At 43.3% G+C, this 20,684-nt stretch overlaps 1 protein-coding gene across 4 annotated transcripts in view; it reads left to right on the top strand.

The window, feature by feature from the left end:
* LOC143934030 (netrin-1-like) overlaps window positions 1–20,684 on the top strand; it is a 173,800-nt gene that overhangs the window by 138,471 nt on the left and 14,645 nt on the right. For all 4 annotated transcript variants that reach the window (XM_077457270.1, XM_077457269.1, XM_077457272.1 and 1 more), the window contains one exon: window positions 18,082–18,270. In XM_077457270.1, coding sequence (XP_077313396.1) covers window positions 18,082–18,270 — 189 coding nt within the window. The remainder of the gene's footprint in view (window positions 1–18,081; window positions 18,271–20,684) is intronic.

Here is a 20,684-nt window from a genome sequence, read left to right as displayed (position 1 = left end):
GTTACCAATACAACCAATATGTACATTTTTTCTTTGTGTAGCACCCTCTAGTGTGTTACTAGTGTGAGAGTAGGTAAAGTATAGCCTGCCCCATGTGTAAGCCTGGAGTTCTTGAATCTGGGACAGGGTTATTAGAGTTTAGGGCTGAGTGACTCCTGCAGACAAGTCTCTGGTGCCTCCCCCTGGGTCTAGAAGTTTGGAGAAACTTCTAGAGGCTAGTGGGCGAAGGCCAGGAGGATTGATCTCCTTAATTAGGTGTGGAGGTCCTGGCAGGGTGGTTGGGCTAGCCCTTACGTATTGGGTGAGTCATGCTGGCAGGGCAGTTGAGATGGAGATAGAGAGCTGAGGAGACTGTCAGTGGCCATTGAGGCTGGGGGGTGCTCTGCTCTGGCCTGGGTTTTAGGCGCTGGCCTGGGAGGATCCTGAAAACAGAAGTAGTCTTTCTGGAGAGGCAATGGTTTTAACAAGAAGGACAATGAGAGTACTACAGCACAGTGCAGGGACTTACAAGGGGAGAGACTTCCACATGTAGCATGTCTCTCTTGAAGACAGCTGTGTGCCTAACCTTGCCTTGGGAGTTCTCCAGAGAGTCAGATGGGTAGACTGGTGAAGAGAGTCAGATGTGTAGACTGGTGAAGAGAAGCAGATAGGTGGGCTGGTGAAGAAGCAGCCAGGTGGGTGGGTGAAGAGGTTGCCAGGTGAGCTAGCATTTTCCTGCATTTGTAGAGCCTGGACCAGCATCTACAGGGGAGTTGAAGGTACTTCAGGATGCAGTTCACAACACGGTATGCTACTAGAGAGGGTTCCTAGCCTGTAAGAGGTTGTAGCTCTTCTAACAGAGACTGTTAGCCACTAAAGAAGAACCAATTGGGGTTGTACAGAGTATCAAGTAGAGCTGTATATAGGGAAGAAGTTTTCCTGGTTTTGTCACTGTCTAGTTGGATATCTCACAATTCCTATCCACATCCAAGTTATCACCCTCTAAAAAAAAAAACACAAAAACAAAGCTTAAACTAAAACTGATTCATGAAATTTGAGCTGGGCACATACATTGTATATCTGTAGTGTTTTCTTATCTCTCTCCAAAGCACCTTGTGTTTCTTCTGTCCCTAGCTCTGTTATCAGCCTGATAACTTCTGACAAGTTCTTTGAGACTGGAGATAAAAACAGTCTGAAATTTGTGTCATTGGAGGTTGCTATAAATAGATTAGCACAGTGCTGGTCTATTCAGAGCAGAGCTCTGAAAGCATTTCCATTCTTCGACCAATGTTTCCTCCAATCAGCTGTCTCCTAATGTAATCCAACACTACACTGACAGTGCAGAATGAGGAAGTAAAAATCCTAACACAATATAAGCATTCTTCTAACATTCTAAAGAATATAGAAAGGGAAAGACAGCAGATATACATGTAAAACTTATTGTTTCATCTTTGTGTATCATCTGAAGCTATTCACCTCACTGAGTATATGTGAGGGTTTACATTCACTTTAAGGACTATTCACTGTGTCTGGATGAAAGTTGAAAATGTTATGTGACAGGCTGTGCAGCAGAATGGAACCCTGTCATCTGCAATGTCTTTGGGGGTAGTGCTAAATTTTTTTAACTAAAAAAATAAATCAAGCACTTTTTGAGTATATGTTGATATGCCAAGGGGCTGCGGTGCACGTGGAGTGAGGTTCTGCAGTGTTTTTTTTGAAAGGAGGAAGTGAGGTGGGACAAAAAAGGAAGCTCTTGAAAAGACTGTCAGTAACTGCTGCCTAATGCACATTAATCACCCCAAGCTAAAAGCTATAATCTAAAAAATGGGAAACGATCATAATTAAAAGAAAAATTTAGCTAATGTGTTAAAGATTAAAAAAACAGCTATCAATCAGTTGTTGTCATCATAGATTTGTATTCTTTAAAGGATTTTTGTGTGTAGAGGGCTGTGTACAATGGCAGGGCACACCTTAGCATTGAAATTTGAAGAACTCAACTAGTTTGTTAAAGAAGATTATCTTTGGCATAATAATATTACATGAAAAGCCTATGTTCATTCTAATCGCTAGCTTTCTTGAAAATATCCGCTGGTAATACTGACATAAAGGGGTTGATTTACTAATACTGGAGAGTGCAAGATCTGGTGCAGCGCTGCATAGAAACTAATCAGCTTCCAGTCTTTTTTTGCCAAAGCTTAATTGAACAAGCTAAAATTAGAAGCCAATTGGCTATCATTCATAACAGATTTTGCACTCTCCAGTTTAAGTAAATTAACCCCAAAGGTCCTTGTTTTTCAGTTTGTATCATAGGGTAAAAAATGCTCTGCCCCATTTCCCACTATCTCCTGCCTGTAAATCACCATTACATTCTCTCCCAATAGAAACTATAGGCTGTTGTGCTGATTCACATTGTCCATTGGTTTTAAAACCAAAACTAAAAATGTAATATATTGCAGAACAACAATCATTAAATGGGGTGGCTGTATTAGATTTCTTTTGTTTTCCCTTGGTATTCTGGTGATCTGGCTAGTAACACACCTCCTGTGATATACAGATACCACTGTGGATGAATGAGCACAGGGGGCAAATTTGGACAGCACAACTGTCAGTCTGGGGGGGGGGGGGTGTAAAGGTACTAGTAGATTTAAATACAGTAATAAATTAAAGCTGGATTCCAACTAATACATTATAATCAGTTTTTCCTTTGGGATAAAAGTTTTACATAAATAAATAAAAGCGGATAAATTTAAGCACCCCTTCCAGTGTAATATTGTCTGTCTCATTCTTGTACTGTATTGTACTGTAGGGTCAGTTCCTAATGGGTTCAGTCTCTGTCTCTAGTTCTCCACAGTAGCAGCTCACCAGCCCCAGTGATATTCCGGGGCACTATTTGGTCACACACAGCAATTAGTTCACTTTCTGCTCTGCACTAAGGTGACTCTTGCTGTCGGCACCCCTAAACTCAGCACTCTGGATCCCACTCAGACAGCTGTCATGCAACAGTGATGATGCACATTGGACAGCCATGTGCCCTCTCCGGTCTCCCTCATGGCAAAAGGTAGCTGTACAGCCTGAGAAAACGCAGCTCTTTCCCCTCCTCCTGGTAAATGCAGTTGAAATGCTCTTAATAATGACAGAGTCTCTCTCTCCTTTGGACTACAGTTCTGACTGTGCAGTGATGTCTGACTCAGGCTACTAAACTCTTCCTGCTCAGCAGCTCCCTCATATTGCTGATATAGCTGTTAACTAGTTCAGGACCAAAGGGCAGTAACTTTTCATCCAAAAGTTTGTGAATTTTGTACTTTGCGAATCCTGAGATTTTTTCTTGAACCCATGGTAGCAGTGAACCCAAACCTCCTGCCTACTCCTAATTGGTTGTATTTATGTATTTGTATTACAATTCCTTATTTTGAAAAAAAAAATCATAAATCAGAATTAGCTTTTTTTACATTTTTAAAGAAACCAGCCAACTATTGAACCAATTCTGACATCTTCATTTGTCTTTATGGATAATCCCTTTTGATCTATTTTACAATTCATGTTGCTTTATATTAGTTTTCTACAGACATAAAGCCATCATGGGCTAAGAGAGCCCTGTTAGTTTATTTATCAGAAGTGTACATGATTGATAATTCTCACAACATTCATTGGAACTGGTAAAAATGAAAGAACTAAATTACATTAAAGGAGATTCAGGGTCATGCTGAGCACTTATAAATAATTTTACAATACTAAACTACATGGCAATAGTCCAGGCAGACAATTAACAGCTGAGAAGTCTGCAGAATACCATTATGCCTGTCATGTTAAAAACTCAATAGATGTAAAAACTCTAGCTTTAACCTCTTATGGCTGCACTAACTCTTTGGGCTTCTGAAAGGAATTAAGATTTACATGTCGCTTCTTAACTTATAGCTACTAATTTAATGTACCTCTAGAGCTGGAGGTCAGGGAAGAAAACATATGATACATTCCAGGACTTAGCTATTGATTTTCCACTGCAATGAAGCATGCTCTTCTTTCACCTATAGTATAATGCACAAATCCAACAGCAGGGGAGCTTCACTGGGGCTGGTAAGAATAATTGATTTCAACTACATTTCCTTAATCTTTTAGTGTTCCTGTCACAGAGAATAAAAGAATAAAGAACTCTGAGGGTACAATGAATTTTCATTGTTTGGTTTATAATGAATTTTTACAATGCATTATTCGTCAAACGAGTCAATTAAATAGCCTAGATCCATCATTCCTCAACTTTTAATTCCAGTAGGCAAAACCTACATCCAATATGAACACATAATTTAAAAGAAAATAGGGGGAAAAAATGACCTACCTTTTTGAGAAAAAACTGTTAAGCTAGGTTCACACTGCAGATGGATGCGGCTGACAGCAGGGGTCCGGTGCGTCCCTGTTCTCCATTTCCAGGGAATAATCAGGCCCGAATTTTTGCCCAAATTTGGATTTGAAACAATACCAAAGACGCACAGAACTCCTGTGCAATTCGCTCTGCTCCCCCGCTCTGGTGATGTGTGCACCGCTTCCATTGATAGCCAGTCTCAATCTCTTGTCAAGCGATTTGGATTTGGGGAACCCCACGTCCAATTCGCATAGCGTGAACCCAGCCATAGGTAAATCATGAGGAATGTTGTTCCTATGTGTCTACTTTTTAAGAATACTACAACTGAATAGTCCTCATCTAGGAGAAAAATATTTTATTTCCATATTTTCAAATGATTTTTGTTGACCATCAGTTAGGTTAATGTACTGTAAGGAACACTTCTGATGCAAAGTTATTGTGGGTGTTGGTCATTCTCTAGATATGAAAATTAACTGCTCATCACTTCTCATTCATTTTTGGAAGCAGTACTTTAGTCGTATCCTTTGAAATGGGTAAGGGTGCTGTTAAAAAATAGGATTTTATATACAGTTTACCTGTAAAATCCTTTTCTTGAGAGTACATCACGGGACACAGGAGCTTCATTACATAGTGGGTTATATAGGCACCTCTGGTGATTGGACACTGGTTAACCCCCAATTAAGGAGAATTCCTCCCCTATATAACCCCTCCCATATGGGAGGCACCTCAGTTTTGTAGCAAAGCAATAGGAAACCACATAAAACCCAAAGAGGGGCGGGAGCCCTGTGTCCTGTGATGTACTCTCAAGAAAAGGATTTTACAGGTAAGCTGTATATAAAAATCCTATTTTCTTGATCATACATCACTGGACACAGGAGCTTCATTACATAGCGGGATGTCCCAAAGCAATGCTCAGATTGAGGGGGGGAGACACAGATCATAATTATAGACCGCCATGGACTGGAGGACCTAAACTGCAGCCTGCAGTACACTGCGCCCAAAGGCGATATCCTCTTGCCCTCTGACATCCACCTGATAGAATCTGGTGAATGTGTGGACTGATGACCAAGTTGCAGCCTTACAGATCTGAACCAGGGAGGCCTGGTGATGCACTGCCCAAGAAGCACTTACAGCCCTAGTTGAGTGCGCTTTCACTTGAAAAGGAGGGATCTTCCCTTTAACACTATAGGCCTGAGAAATAATCTGTCTAATCCACCTTGAGAGAGTGGATTTTTTTTTTCAATTGTATTTTTATTGAAAATTTTCAGAGAGAATATACAAAGGGAAGTATAACAACAAATGATTGTCAGTGTCAACAATGTTACAGACCATAGGCCAAAGAGCAAGAAAATAAAAATAAACAGAAAATAAACACAAGAAGAAAAAAAAAAGTTATATAATGGTCAGGCAATATGAAGTCACAGGCACAGTTAAAGCAGTAATGCATCCAGTAACGGGGGGGACAGGGGGGAAGAGTCAGGAGGGGGGGTGTAGGAAAGAGTCCAATGGGTGGGTAGGCCAGATAGCTACGTGTCTGCAAGAAAAGCATAGCCAACCACTGGATCTGGGGTACGCTCATTTCCGGGAGGAGCCTATACCAGACTGAGGCATCCTCGGGGAGAGACATATACTGGCGGGGGGGGGGTAAGGAAAGACATCAAGTAATCTTTAAGGGGGGGCAGTAGGGAGTCCCGGATTAAGTCCCAAACTCGGGAAAACCTAGGTAAAGTATCATGAATAACAGCGGTAAGGTGCTCCATCCTACGGATCTGTTCCAGAGTTTGCAATATCTGTGGGAGCGTTGGCGGGGACTGCGACAGCCATCTGACTGGTATGGCCCATCTTGCTGCCAGTAGAATATAGCCTAAAAGTTTCTGGACATTGGCAGGCAGGTCAGGAAAGGGTAAGCCTAACAGAAAGTGGATTGGGGTTAGAGGAAGGATGGTGTCGGAAAGTTCTTGCAAATATACATGGACCGAGGACCAAAAAGGTTTAATGACCGAACATTCCCAGAAGATGTGAAAAAGAGATCCAATAGCCTTTCCGACATCTCCAGCAGAGTGGGGAAGCCCAGGGATCGTATTTATGTAGGAGCTGTGGGGTCCTGTACCAAAACATTAGGATTTTATAGATTGTCTCTTTCTGTTCTACACATCGAGACGATTTAGAGGCAGTCTCCCAAATTTTCAGCCACTGGGGGGTGGTAATGGTCTGGCCAAGAAGCCGAGACCACTTGCGCATATAGAGGTGACCTGGGCCAGAAAGAGAGGGAGAGGCCTGTAAATACTTGTAAATCTCAGAGATGAGTCTCGTTTGGTATGGACCTTGGGAGCAGAGAAGGTCAAAAGGGGTAGGGTTATTCAAGGTAAGGGTGGGGTTTTTGGAGCTAAAGTAATGTCTGATTTGAAGATAGGAGTAAAACAAACCCTTGGGGACCTGAAATTTACGTTGAATATCAGCGAAGGATAGAAGCGAATGCGTAAGTGGATGTACCAGATTACGAAGTTGGAAAATGCCCGCACGTGTCCAAGGGAGCATGCGCGAGTAAGACAGGCTGTCCGGGATGTCAGGGTTGAACAATACGTTTAATAATGGCGAGCACGGAGAGGTCAGGGAGAAACGCTGGGTACATTTCTTCCAAATAGAAAGGGTAAAGAGCATGGGGCGGAGAGAAAGGTTCCTAAGTTGATGTATGGAGGTTTCCAATTCTGCCCAAATCATCGAGCAGGGGTGGACCGGGGTAGTAATGCTCATTTCAATGTCAGACCACACACTGGATGACATTCTATGTGACCATACTATGACCGGTTTCAAGTGTGTAGCATAATAATATTTAAGGAGGTCCGGGGCCCCCAGTCCACCTCTAGTGAGCACTACGGAACTAGCTATCCTGTGGGCCTTATAGCGCCAGATGAGAGTGGATTTTGATGCCGCCTGGCCCTTCCTAGGGCCTTCCGGCAAAATAAATAAGCAATCCGTTTTCCTTATCTGAGCAGTTGCCTGAAGATAGATACTGATTGCCCTTACCACATCCAAAGATTCCTCTTCTGCGGACAGTGGGTCCGGGAAAAAGGATGGTAGGATTACATCTTGATTCAAATGGAATCCTGAAACCACCTTAGGCAGAAAGGACCTGTTGGGACGCATTACCACCCGGTCCTTATGAATAATTAGATACGGCTCTTCACTGGAGAGAGCTGCTAGTTCTGACACTCTTCTAGCCGTGGATATGGCTACCAAGAAAACCAATTTTTTAGTCAAAAGAACTAACGAAGCCAGATGCAAAGGTTCAAAAGGTTGCCCCTGCAAAGCCGAGAGAACCAAATTCAGATCCCATGGGCATACCGGAGGTTTGACTGGTGGCCTTATCCGCATAGTCCCCTGGATGAAAGCCCGCAACAGGGAATGCGATGCAAGTGGCTTCTGAAAAAACACTGACAAGGCCGAAATCTGCACCTTGATAGTGCTTACGGCCAAATTCATTTCTAGACCCGACTGGAGGAAGGCCAAGATTCTGCTAATGACATACTTTCTAGGATGCCATTCCCTGAGTTCACACCAGGAAACATATGCCCTCCAGATTTTGTAGTAAATAAGCCTGGAGGCCGGCTTTCTGGCATTGACCAGAGTAGAAAGGACTGGCCCGAAAGCCCACGGTCTCTCAGAATGTGGGTCTCAGCAGCCAAACCGTCAAATTCAGACTGTGTAAAGCAGGATGGTAAATTGGACCCTGTGAGAGCAGATCTGGCCGGACAGGGAGGATCCATGGCCTGCCTACTGCCAACTTCATGATCTCTGCGTACCACGGTCACCTGGGCCAAGCCGGGGCTACCAAAAGAACCGACTTTGTCTCCCTCTTGACTCTTCCCAGGAACCGCAACAGCAGCGGGCACGGGGGGGGGGAGGGCATAAATCAAATTGTACTGATCCCAGGGAACTGTCAGAGCATCCGACCGCTGAGCGAGTGTATCTCTTGTCCTTGACACTAATTTGTCCAGTGTTCTGTTGAACCTGGATGCAAACAGATCTACGTCTGGAGTACCCCACCTGCGACATATGTTCCAAAATACGTCGGGGTGCAGAGCCCATTCTCCTGGGCTCAACTGTTGGCGGCTCAGAAAATCCGCCTGCCAATTTTCCACTCCTGGAATGAAGACTGCAGAAAGGTATGGAACATGCCTTTCTGCCCAGACAAGTATGCGATTCACCTCTTTTTGCGCAACCAGACTCCTGGTACCGCCCTGGTGATTGATATAGGCCATTGCTGTGGCATTGTCGGACTGAACCCGAACAGGGAGACCCCGTAGTCTGAAAGACCAGTTTATGAGAGCCATATAAACTGCCCGGATCTCCAAGACATTTATGGGCAATAGCTTCTCGATTGCAGACCATTTCCCCTGCGAGCACGTCTCCTCCAACACTGCTCCCCAGCCTGTCAGGCTGGCATCTGTCGTAATAATCTTCCATGGAAGAGGAAGAAAAGTTTTGCCTTTCAGCAAATTCTCGGTTTGTAACCACCAGACGAGACTTTTGCGTGTCCCTGGGGATAGACGCATAGGAAGATCCAAGGACTGGGGCTTCCTGTTCCAAGCTGCAAGGATGCATCTTTGCAGATGCCTTGAATGGAAGTCAGTGAATGGAACGGCCTCGAAGGAGGCGACCATTTTCCCTAACAGTCTCATGCACAACCGAATGGGGGAAGATCTTCTGCCCAGAATTAGGCGCACCAGATCCCCAATGGCCAAGGCTTTTGGCCTTGGTAGAAACGCCTTGCCCTGAGCGGTGTCGATAACCATACCCAGGTATTCCAACCTGGTAGCAGGCTGTAGGGATGACTTTTCTAGGTTTATAATCCAACCTAGGCGTTCCAGGTGTTCTAGCGTTCTGGTAACACTGTGGTTCAGGAGCGCTACTGTTTTCTCTTTGAGAAGCAAATCGTCTAGATAAGCCAAGATGGCTATACCCTGAGCTCTTAGGTTTGCCAAGAGAGAGTCCAGAGTCTTTGTGAAGACTCGAGGGGCCGTAGTGAGCCCGAACGGCAAGGCCACAAATTGAAAATGGCGCCGCTCTACCGCGAACCTTAGATACTTTTGGTGTGCGGGAAAAATTGGCACATGGAGATATGCATCCTTGATGTCTATTGATGCCATAAACTCTCCCCCTTGCAGGGAGGAGACCACAGTGCGAATTGACTGCATTCGGAAGGACCGGGTGCGTAAAAACCGGTTCAGATCCTTCAGATCCAGGATAGGTCTGACACTTCCATTTGGCTTTGGAACGGTGAAGAGAATCGAGTAAAACCCTGAACCCTGTTCTTTTGGGTCCACTTCTACTATCACCCCCTGGGATAGTAAGTGATCTAAGGCCAGAAATAGCGGTCTTTGCTTTACTGGGTCCCTGGGGATCCTTGACCTTAGAAAGCGAGAAGGTGGAATCTCCTGAAACTCTAGCTTGTAGCCCAGAGATACCGAAGAGACCACCCACTTGTCCCGGATCTCTTCCCGCCAGGCTCCCGCAAACTGCAGGAGCCTTCCCCCCACTCGGCCGAGCGGGGGCGCCCATTCACAAGGAAGCTTTTGGGCTCTGCTTGGCAGGCTTTCGCCCCCAGGATTTCTTCTGCCCCTGGGCCCGGCCTTGAGCCTTTCCTGTAGAGGAGGGTTGAGAAGGCCGTCGCCACTGCTTAGAGCTTGATGCTTCGGGAGAAAGGGAACGCCTAAATGATGGGCGTTTGCTCCTTCTGACTGGCAGGAGAGTAGATTTACCCCCTGAAATTTTTTGGATGAATTTGTCTAATTCTTCTCCAAACAAACATTCCCCTTTAAACGGGAACCCAATCAAATGCTTTTTGCATGATAGCTCAGCTGCCCAATTCTTTAGCCATAGGGCCCTTTGCATGTGTACTAACAGGAGAGACAAACGAGATGCTTGTTGGACAGAATCCAAAATCGCATCAATCATAAAACACAGAATTTGAGGTATTTCTGCATAATTCTCCACTTCCTCACTGGGAAGGAGGCCAAGCATCTGCTTAACCTGTTCCTTGAGGAACTGACACAACCCCAAAGCTTTGTGAATATAAATATTGACAGGGAAAAGGGGAAATGAGGGGAAAAAAATAAAAAAGAAATGAAAGAACCTTCACACAAAAAGACCTCAAAAAAATGTGGGTTCAGTTGGACTTTTTAGGCATAAAGAAAGTTGTAAACACGACCAGTATGAAAAATAATTATTTCTATTTATTTAAAATAAAAAAGACAATTTAAAAAAGAACAGGAAAAAGTTCAGTTTCCCTTTTACACAAAAAAAGGGAAAAAAAGTTTCCTCCTTAAAATTGCACAATTAAGACCTAATTGACATCCTATCAAACATAATAACAACCTTTTCAAATTTCCAAAAAGGAAAAGAAAAAAACAAAGTATATATCTATACAAATGAGGGATCAAGGATATCAATCATACAGTCAACGGTTACATATATTTTTGGTGCTCAACCCCAAAGCTGCCACTGTAGGTTGCACTACAGCGCCAGTCATGGAAAAGGTTTTTAATAATGTTTCCAGCTTCTTATCAGTTGGATCTTTAAATACCTGAGCATTATCCAAAGGACAGGTCAGGTTTCTATTCACGCAAGAAACAGCCGCATCGACAGATGGGACCCCCCATTTCTTGGTGAAGCTTTCCTCCAGAGGATAAAGCATAGAAAACCTTTTAGGAGGAGAAAACAGTTTATCGGGATGTCCCCAATCTGCATACAACAATTTATCCATTAAGGGATGAATTGGAAATGAAAAGGCAGTCTGTGGGACTTTCCTGACTCCCAGGGAAGAAACAGAGGACGTAGCGACCTCAGCAGCAGGCATTCTGAATGTGGTACGCACCAATTCAGTATAATATTGCACCTGTTTTCTGAGCGCCTGGGAGGGGGGGACTCTCTCCTCTTCCTCTGATCCATCCAACTGCTTAATATCCCTGTCCCAAGATAGAGATCTCTCCTCATTGTCAGAAGTGTCATCTGAAAGAGGAATCTCAGCAGAGGGAGGGGATCTACCCCTTTTCCTGCTATCTTTCAGGGAAGCTGAAATAAAATTCACGATTCTCCCTTCAAAACCCTCCAATGTAGCCCTAAGGGAGTCCTCAGTGACGTATACCGGGGCTGAATAATTAGGAGAGGCTGCAAAACCTGACAGGGGCACTGACTCATCCTGTGAGGCTGGCTCCAGTCTTGCAGGGGGGATGGTAACTTACAGGCATTTTTAGAACCCCTGGACCTAGGCGGTGATTTACCAGTGCCCTTGTTACCTCCTCCTGAGACCCTCTTACGAGGAGACATAGTCCTAAGCTACAAAGCAGAAGTACTAGTACAAAGTGCAATCACTGTTGTGCTTAAAGTCTCACAATAAATATATATGCTTAAACTGCACAACCTGATGCTGAGTAGGTGTCTAAGGTTTGCCTGGATCCAATCCCTTGGGATGCTTACTGCCCACGGCTCCTGTGTCTCCACTTACAGCCCCCTGACGCTCTGGGCTTTTTAAAACTGCCGCCTGGCACCTGCGCAGTACAGCGCCGTGCACACCGACGTGCACGGCTCGCAACCACACTCCCCCTCCTCCATTAGCCTGGGAGCACGCTCGGCGCATGTGCACGCACGCTCAGCGCGCATGCACGAGGACCGCCTGTATCCAGGGTGGGAAGGGAAATGCCATCGGAGCTGTGTGGGACCCCCAGACTACGTGGGACCCCTGTATTAACTTTATTGTGGCAGGGATTGCAGTGGAGACGTGAGACATCTCGAGAACCAGGCTTCACTGAGCGTGTGTACTGAAAGGCATGTAAGTATGCATCAGGCTGCTCTTACTCCCTCTAGTGGTGGAAACCAGGTAAGACATACTACTACTCAATGAAGAAATCCATAATATAATTTATATAGGATTAACTTCCCTTACCTGTCCTCGCCGCAGGAATTGCTGAAAACAGACAGATTCCAGCCTTCCCCCATCACGTCGGGCAGAGTTGTGCCAACCTTCAGGTTTTTTTGGGGTTCTTTTTCAGAAGAACCTCCTACCTGGACCTTGTAAAAGACTCTGCCAGAAACTTTCGTGCCACTATGTAAATAGTACACCAAGTCTGGTTTTTCCAGAGCCCAGTCTTCCAATAGGAGAGGACTTACAGGCAAAACCTTGTTTCTTCGGATGATGAGGCCCGGGTACCATATCATCTTGGGAGTCAAAATATCAGCCCAAGATATGGATCCGGTTTGTTGTAGCCCTTAGGCCCCCGCAGGGACCTGCACAGAGCTTTCTTCATAGCACATGTTTTACGTGAACAACCACCATAGACACTGGCGAAAAAACTGTGGTGCCTCCCATATGGGAGGGGTTATATAGGAGAGGAATTCTCCTTAATTGGGGGTTAACCAGTGTCCAATCACCAGAGGTGCCTATATAACCCACTATGTAATGAAGCTCCTGTGTCCCGTGATGTATGATCAAGAAAAGAATTTTAGGTTAATATATAAAGCACTTCTTCAAAATATTTTACTCCTTCCCTACCTCAATTGTTTTTTTAGCTTTGGATAGAGTGGAAATATATTAGAACACCTACCAGGTTTTTACTGCTATCTGTGTCCCCAAAAGGGAGATTCTCCCTCTCTATTTGTCCTGTTTACTATTATCATTGAAAGTGAAACTAATAGAAAATCACAAATTTTGGGTTGTCCCCAGAAAAGAAATAGAGGGGGAATCTTAGTATGTGGGTTCTAGTGCTGGGGGCTGTAAGGAAATCACTCAAAAAGGTTGTAAACCAGACATACTAGAGAATTGATGTAATGTGATGTAGTATAAGTACCAAATAATGTACTCGAAGTTATCAATGCCCATCATACTATACATGATGTATCCTCTGACCCTATGTATGTAACATGTACATGCATTGCTCTGTTTTCGTTGTTCTTTTTTTTTTTTTGTACTCCCATTTTTCAGAAATAAAAGTTCCTCTTGTATTAAAAAAAAAAAAAGGTTGTAAACCCAGAGAACCCCCCTCCCCCCCCCCAAAAAAAACTGTATGAAATATTTACCTTAGGACAAAGCCCTCCAATGGCACCCGCACAGCGCTTAGACAGCTTACATCTTCCCCGGTGTTTCTTCCTATGAGTGCGCACGGGAGCCACCATTTATGATACAGTCTCTGAAGGTCCAGCAGGGTAAGCAGGACCTTCAGAGCATATGCGCCAATGACATCATCGGTTGCATGCACCCCATATATCTCCTAAACTGTGCAAGTTTATGGAGATATTCACAGTGCCTACAGGTAATTCTTATTATAGGCTTACCTGTAGGTACAATAAAAAAATAAGACTTTACTATCACCACTAATCTTTGCCTTAGTAATGGAACCATTGACACAAACTATATGAACTGACTCTTACATCACTGGCATAAAGGTCGGAGACACTACCCATAAAATAGGCCTTTATGCCAATGACGTTATCATTTCTCTGACTAATCCAGTCAACTTCCTCCCCCACCTTCAATGATTGCTTGCCTCCTTTAGCACCAGCTCATACTACAAAATCAATTATAGCAAATCCTCTATGTTGGATATTTGTCTGCATCCGACTGTCAAACGTAACATTGTGTTCATCTCTCCTTTCTCATGGGCACCTAACTCCACTCTCCAATATTTAGTTATTCAGCTGTTCTCACCTTCTTCTCAACTCTTCCAACTCAACCTAAATGCTCTACATTCTAAATTGCAATGCATCTCCCAAAGCTTACAAATAACTCATGCTTTCTGGGTGGGCCGCATAGCCCTGACAAAAAGGTACCTGCTACCCCACAGCTTGTACACATTCCAAACTCTCCCACTTCCTATTTTATCCACACAACTGACCAAGCTACAAGCGACCCTGGTATCCTTCATCTGGAATGGCAAATGATCCAGGCTCAAATGCCATATCCTGTGCACTCCTCCAAAATCTGCTGGGAATGGGTGCCCCAGACATTGCAGCATACTATAAAGATACAATTCTTGATCAATCCAAGGCCTGGTGGAATCCTATTCAAGTACCTACTTGGCTGCAAATTGAGAGATCAGCCCTCTCAACTGATCCCAAGATATTCCTGAGTGCCTTACTTCTACCGCTACAACCCTCTTTCTCATTCCTGGACACTATCAACGCAACAATAAAAACCTGGAAGTCCCTACTCCAACAAACCCATGGCATACCATGGGAACTTCTTTCGTACTTGCCCCTTTCCTCCCTGGAGCTCTTGATGCCACAGGTCTCCCTTACTCCCTGGACCAAAGCAGGTATTAACACCATTAGAAACTTGTTCACCACTAATCATCTTACATAGTTACATAGTTAGTTACCTAGTTAGTCAGGTTGAAAAAAGACACAAGTCCATCCAGTTCAACCTTGAAAACAAATCTGAGCTAATTTCAACACCTATGTCAGCAATATCAACTGAACCATAGAAACTTTTACATGTATCTTCAGATATGCTCAGCTCTCTCCCATACAAGATGGACCAATCAGCCTCTACTTTTGGACTTAGTGAAATTCTACAACCATCCCAACCCATGTTCCAAAGGCATTGCATCCATCTACAAACTACTGATAAACCCAACACCGTTGATCAAAAACTCTTCAATGCAATATTGGGAGCGAATAACCCACCTTACTATCACCACCTCACAATGGCATCAAGCTCTGGCCTCCACTCTAAAAGCTTCCCATTGTATTACCCATTTGGAATCGATGCAAACAATCTTCCATAATTGATAATTTACTCCTGCTAAACTGGCACGCATATATCCCACTGCATCATCTGACTGCTGGAGAAATTGTGGAAACACTAGGACTCTACTCCATATTTTGTGGCAATGCCCCAACCTATGCAATTTCTGGGCAGATGTCACCCTTCTGGTTACTTCCATAACTAATGTTATGTTTAGCCCTATTCACCTGATGGTTGTACTAGGCATAGAATCTTCCTTGTGGCGTCCCCACTTTCAAACCATTGTAACCCACATCTTTATAGCAGCACACTTAGCTGTTGCCAGAAGATTGAAATGTCCCCACCCACCTACAACAGCAGAAGTTAATACCATCCTAAACACACAATGCCATCTTGAATATAAGTTCTCTAAACCACACTTTCAAATAGAAAAATGTCTTACCAACTGAAACAACTGGCTTACTGAACACAGGGGCCCTGGCCCTTTGTCTTAGTCCTACCACCCTTACACGATCATATCTCCCCCGACAATCACAACCATCGGGGAACTCCAACCCAATCTGTGCTTGTAGGGACATCTTGGGATTACTCACCTTCCCTTACATACTTTACCATCAACAGGTGTGAAAGTCATAGTATTGAAAACCTCCACTGCCCTTTCTTTTTCACGCCTAGTTGCACATAGTTTATATTTATCACTCTACTTGTATTGATATGTTCTGTTTGAGCATTAATGCTTGCCTACAACTCCACTAGTTGTTTTCCTAATGGTGAACCTCCACTATTCTTTGCTTTTTCCAAATTTGGCTTGTACTTGCATAAATACCTTAATAAAACAATATGGAAAAAAAATTAAAATAAGACTTTACATCCTCTTTAATTTTCAGGAATTACAGTATCTCAGAAAAGTGAGTAAACTCACATTTTTTGTAAATATTTTATTATATCTTTTCATGTGACAACACTGAAGAAATTACACTTTGCTATAATGTAAAGTAGTGAGTGTACAGCTTGTATAACAGTGTACATTTGCTATTCCCTCAAAATAACTCAACACACAGCCATTAATACCTAAGCGGCTGCCAACAAAAGTGAGTATGCACTTAAGTGAAAAGTTCCAAATTGGGCCCAATCACCATTTTCCCTCCCTGATGTCATGTGACTTATTAGTGTTATAAGGTCTCAGGTGTGAATGGGGAGCAGGAGTGTTACATTTGGTGTTCTCACTCTCTCATACTGGTCACTGGAAGTTCAACATGGCACCTCATGGCAAAAAACTCTCTGAGGATCTGAAAAAAATAATTGTTGCTCTACATAAAGATGGTCTAGGCTACAAGAAGATTGCCAAGCTCAAGACCTAAAAACTGAGCTGCAGCATGGTGGCCAAGATCATGCAGCGGTTTAACAGGACAGGTTCTACTCAGAACAGGCCTCACCATGGTCGATCAAAGAAGCTGAGTGCACATGTTCAGCATCATATCCAGAGGTTGTCTTTGGGAAATAGATGTATAAGTGCTGCCAGCATTGCTGCAGAGATTGAATGGGTGGAGGGGTCAGCCTGTCAGTGCTCAGACCATATGCCGCACACTGCATCAAATTGGTCTGCATGGCTGTCATCCCAGAAGGAAGCCTCTTCTAAAGATGATGCACAAGAAAGCCTGCAAACAGTTTGCTGAAAAAAAGTATTGCCGGCGGTTCTGCCAGCGGTTCGGCTTTCACACTGGAGTGAGAGGAGAGGCACTTTACAGTCACTATTTTAAGCGCTGTAGCCTCTGTAAATTGCCTCAATGTGAAAAGGGTCTTACTCGGAACAGAGGCACAGACAAACACACATGGATTTCTTCAGAATAACAAAAGGTAGGAATCTGTAACAAAGCTTTTTCTCAACAAAAGTGGAGTTACGCTTTAATATTGTCAGGATATATAAGTAAAAATGTAGTTTAATTTTTTTTTCACATATCTGCGAATTGGATTCAGTTTTTATGCATCCTATTCACATGGCATGTGAGTGTGACCGGTTCTCAATGGAGCTGGTTCACACATGTCCTGGGTGGCCATGGTGCAGTTTCCAAAAGGGTCCTGTGCGTTTTTGAGTTCGGTTCAGGTGCAAATTCAGGCAAAAGTTCCAGCCTGAGTCACACTTGAACCGGTGAACAGAAACGCACCAGACCCCAGGCTGGAAACCGCAGCCGGACAAATGTGAACCCAGCCCTAACCATGAAATATTTCACACAAATAGTATGTCGTTTCCTATCCAGATGTCCGGTGGAGTTTAGTTTTCATTTAGAAATTCCTTCACCCTCTTTTTGTAAAATTTATATTGTTTTATAGATAAGTAGCTCAAGATGAAATTAGCACACACACACACACACACACACACACACACACACACACACACACACACACACACACACACACACACACACACACACACACACACACGAATCAGTCAGGGCACTGACTCATTCCTTATTGGATGACTATGCCTAAGGTTTGTTCAGACAAAGGAAGGCATCTACTGCTGTCTTGTCTCTTTGTGTAACCTGCAGTGCTCTAGAAATCATTTGTCAATGATGAAATATTTATTTGCAAAACAAAGTGCACCTGACTAAAAAAGTAAAATAAGCAAATACATTTTTTACCATAATAAACAAAAAACTTACTACAGTACATTGCTTGTAACTAACACATGGTACTCTAGTTCACACTATTTTTTTAGGTGCAAATACCCTCAGAGTAAATATCAACAAAGAACTTCCCTGGTTTGTTAAAAACAGATTTCAAACATTAATTTAAATGCCACAAAAAGTAAAATTGACCCAAAATGCTAAAGTGTTTTCTTAAAAGTTTATTCTTTGCATTGTTATATTAAATTTTTTTTATTTTATATTCATGTTTGTCCAAACAACATATTATTAGTGATACTGTTGGCGCTATATAAATCCTGTATAATAATAATGATAAATACTATAGATTATAAATCAATTTGGATCTTTCCTTTTAGCTTGCGAGTGCAATCAACATTCTCATCGCTGTCGTTTTAACATGGAACTCTACAAGCTGTCTGGTAGGAAGAGTGGAGGCATTTGCCTAAACTGCCGTCATAACACTGCCGGGCGCCATTGTCACTACTGTAAACAGGGTTACAAACGTGACTTGAGCAAAGCTATAGCCAGTCGAAAAGCCTGTAAGCGTAAGTACAGATGTCATCTTTCACTGTTTGGATTTATGTTAAAACATTTGTTCTAGTCTTTAGGCAAGATTTTTCAATGATAAAATGCCCAAAGACATCAGATAACAGTGTAAAGAAACACTTAATCTAAGAAAGATTTTTGGGAGAAAAGGTTTTCTGAGAGTATTCGAATAACTGATTGATGGAGCTGGAATTGTTTTACCGTTTTCTGTTAAAGGAACATAATTTTTGCAATTCTATTTTTTCATATGTACATAATTGAACAATTATACAAAATTAAGATGTATGAAGATTTTCCACATCTGCTAGAAGTTTATATCATTTGACACTGTCCTATGTGTATTTTGCAAAAATGTTTTTTTTTTTTTTTTTAATAAGTAGGATTGTTACTGTTTAAAAGAGAAGTGTGGGATTTCAAAATAATAAACGATCATACTCGCCTAGGTGTGCACAGCCTAAGTCCCCTGTCACCTCTGAGATGCTGAGCAACCAATGACCACTGATCACTCAGTTCTCATTTTCATTAATTGGCTCTCTCCTTTGCCCCTCCAGGGCTCATTGGAGCATTGGACTGTGGATGGGGAGGGAGCAGCTAGCTCAGGCTCTTAGGGGCACAATGAGAGGCTGAGCAGGCTGCCGTTCAGACATCTGGATGGATGCCGACATTGAAGTTGGGATTCTTCTAGAGTCTGGACTGGCTGAGTGATTTCAGCCAACAAGGGGCTGAACCTGTCAGCTGAGTCTGGATAACAAGAGTGCAGAACTAAGTGCACTCCTGTGAACAGTAGAAGTAGATCCAAAAGATCTTTGACTTTACTTCTTCTTTAAGCCCCACTCCAGACAAACTATGACCACCCCCCATCCCTCCTATCCTTGTCCCCCCCTTTACGTCATCCAGCAGGGTTTTTTTTTTATTTTTCTTACCTGCCTGAGCAAGTTATACTTACCCTAGTTCCATCCTCCAAGCCCCTAGCTGGTGTCATTTCTAGATGCAGGGGCCCACTGATCTAACAATGCAGATCATCACTAGCCAGTTTGTCCCCTACCATTCCCTTGTTATAATGCTCCTCTTATGGATCCTGAAGAGACCTTCACCGCTGGAGAGCCAGTAGGAATGTCTGCATCAGTGATATGAACGCTGGAAGAAGGACCTCACCTGATGTAAACAAAGGAAGAAAAAATACTGGAGGATCACGTAACCCCAGCTTTTGGTAAATAAAATAGACGTTTTGATTTTTTCTTCTTTTTTTACTGCCAGTGATCAGTTAAAGGAGGTGAGATGGGGCTATTTTACCAGTCTTATAACCGCATTCTTATATCTACAATAAGCCCTACAAAGGTTGAAAGCGCCTCCTAAATTTCTGAGAGCAGCAAATCTTCAAAGTCATCCCTAACAAACCAACCTTAACGAAGATGGCATTGGCCAATTTGGATAAGGTGGTTCAAGAGTAAGGATGAGCCGAACACCCCCTGGTTCGGTTCGCACCAGAACCTGCGAACAGATCTAAACTTCATGTGAACTTTAGAACCCTATTAAAGTTTATGGGACTAAAACATTCAAAATCTAAAGTGCTAATTTTAAAGGTTAATATGCGAGTTACTGTCCTAATAAGTGTTTGGGGGCCTGGGTCCTGCCCCAGGGGACATGTATCAATGCAAAAAAAAAGTTTTAAAAACTGACGTTTTTTCGGGAGCAGTGATTTTAATAATGCTTAAAGTGAAACAAGAAAAGTGTAATATTCCTTTAAATGTCATACCTGGGGGGTGTGTATAGTATGCCTGTGAAGGGGCGCATGTTTCCCGTGCTTAGAACTGTCCCTGCAGAAAGTGTCATTTCTGCAGGAAAAAAAAGTCATTTAAAATCACTCATGGCTATAATGAAAAGTCAATGATAAAAAAAAAGCGTGGGGTTCCCCCAAATTCAATTACCAGGCCCTTCAGGTCTGGTTTTGATATTAAGGGGAACCCTGTGTCAATTTTAAAGAAAAAAATGCGGGGTTCCCCCTAAATATGGATATTAAGGGGAACCCACATCAATTAAAAAAAATGAGGTGGGGTTCCCCCTAAAATTCATACCAGACCCTTTATCCGAGCACGCAACCTGGCGTCCCAGGAGAGAGCGCCCCCCCCCGAACCGTACCAGGCCACATGCCCTCAACATTGGGAGGATGCTTTGGGGTGGTTGTGGGGGTCTTCATGCAGGGGACTTATCAGAATCTGGAAGCCCCCTTTAACAAGGGGACCCCCATATTCCGCCCCCCGTTTGAAATGCTTTGGGGTCCCCATTTGATGAGGACAAGGGCCTCATCCCCACAACCCTGGTCGGTGGTTGTGGGGGTCTGCGGGCAGTGCGCTTGTCAGAATCTGTAAGCCCCCTTTAACAAGGGGACCCCCAGATCCTGGCCCCCCTGTTT

The sequence above is a fragment of the Lithobates pipiens genome, unplaced genomic scaffold, assembly GCF_037356315.1.
Source record: "Lithobates pipiens isolate NorthernLeopardFrog02 unplaced genomic scaffold, aLitPip1_a1.2 Scaffold_27, whole genome shotgun sequence".
NCBI lineage: Eukaryota > Metazoa > Chordata > Amphibia > Anura > Ranidae > Lithobates > Lithobates pipiens.
This window is presented reverse-complemented; position numbering and strand designations above follow the sequence as displayed.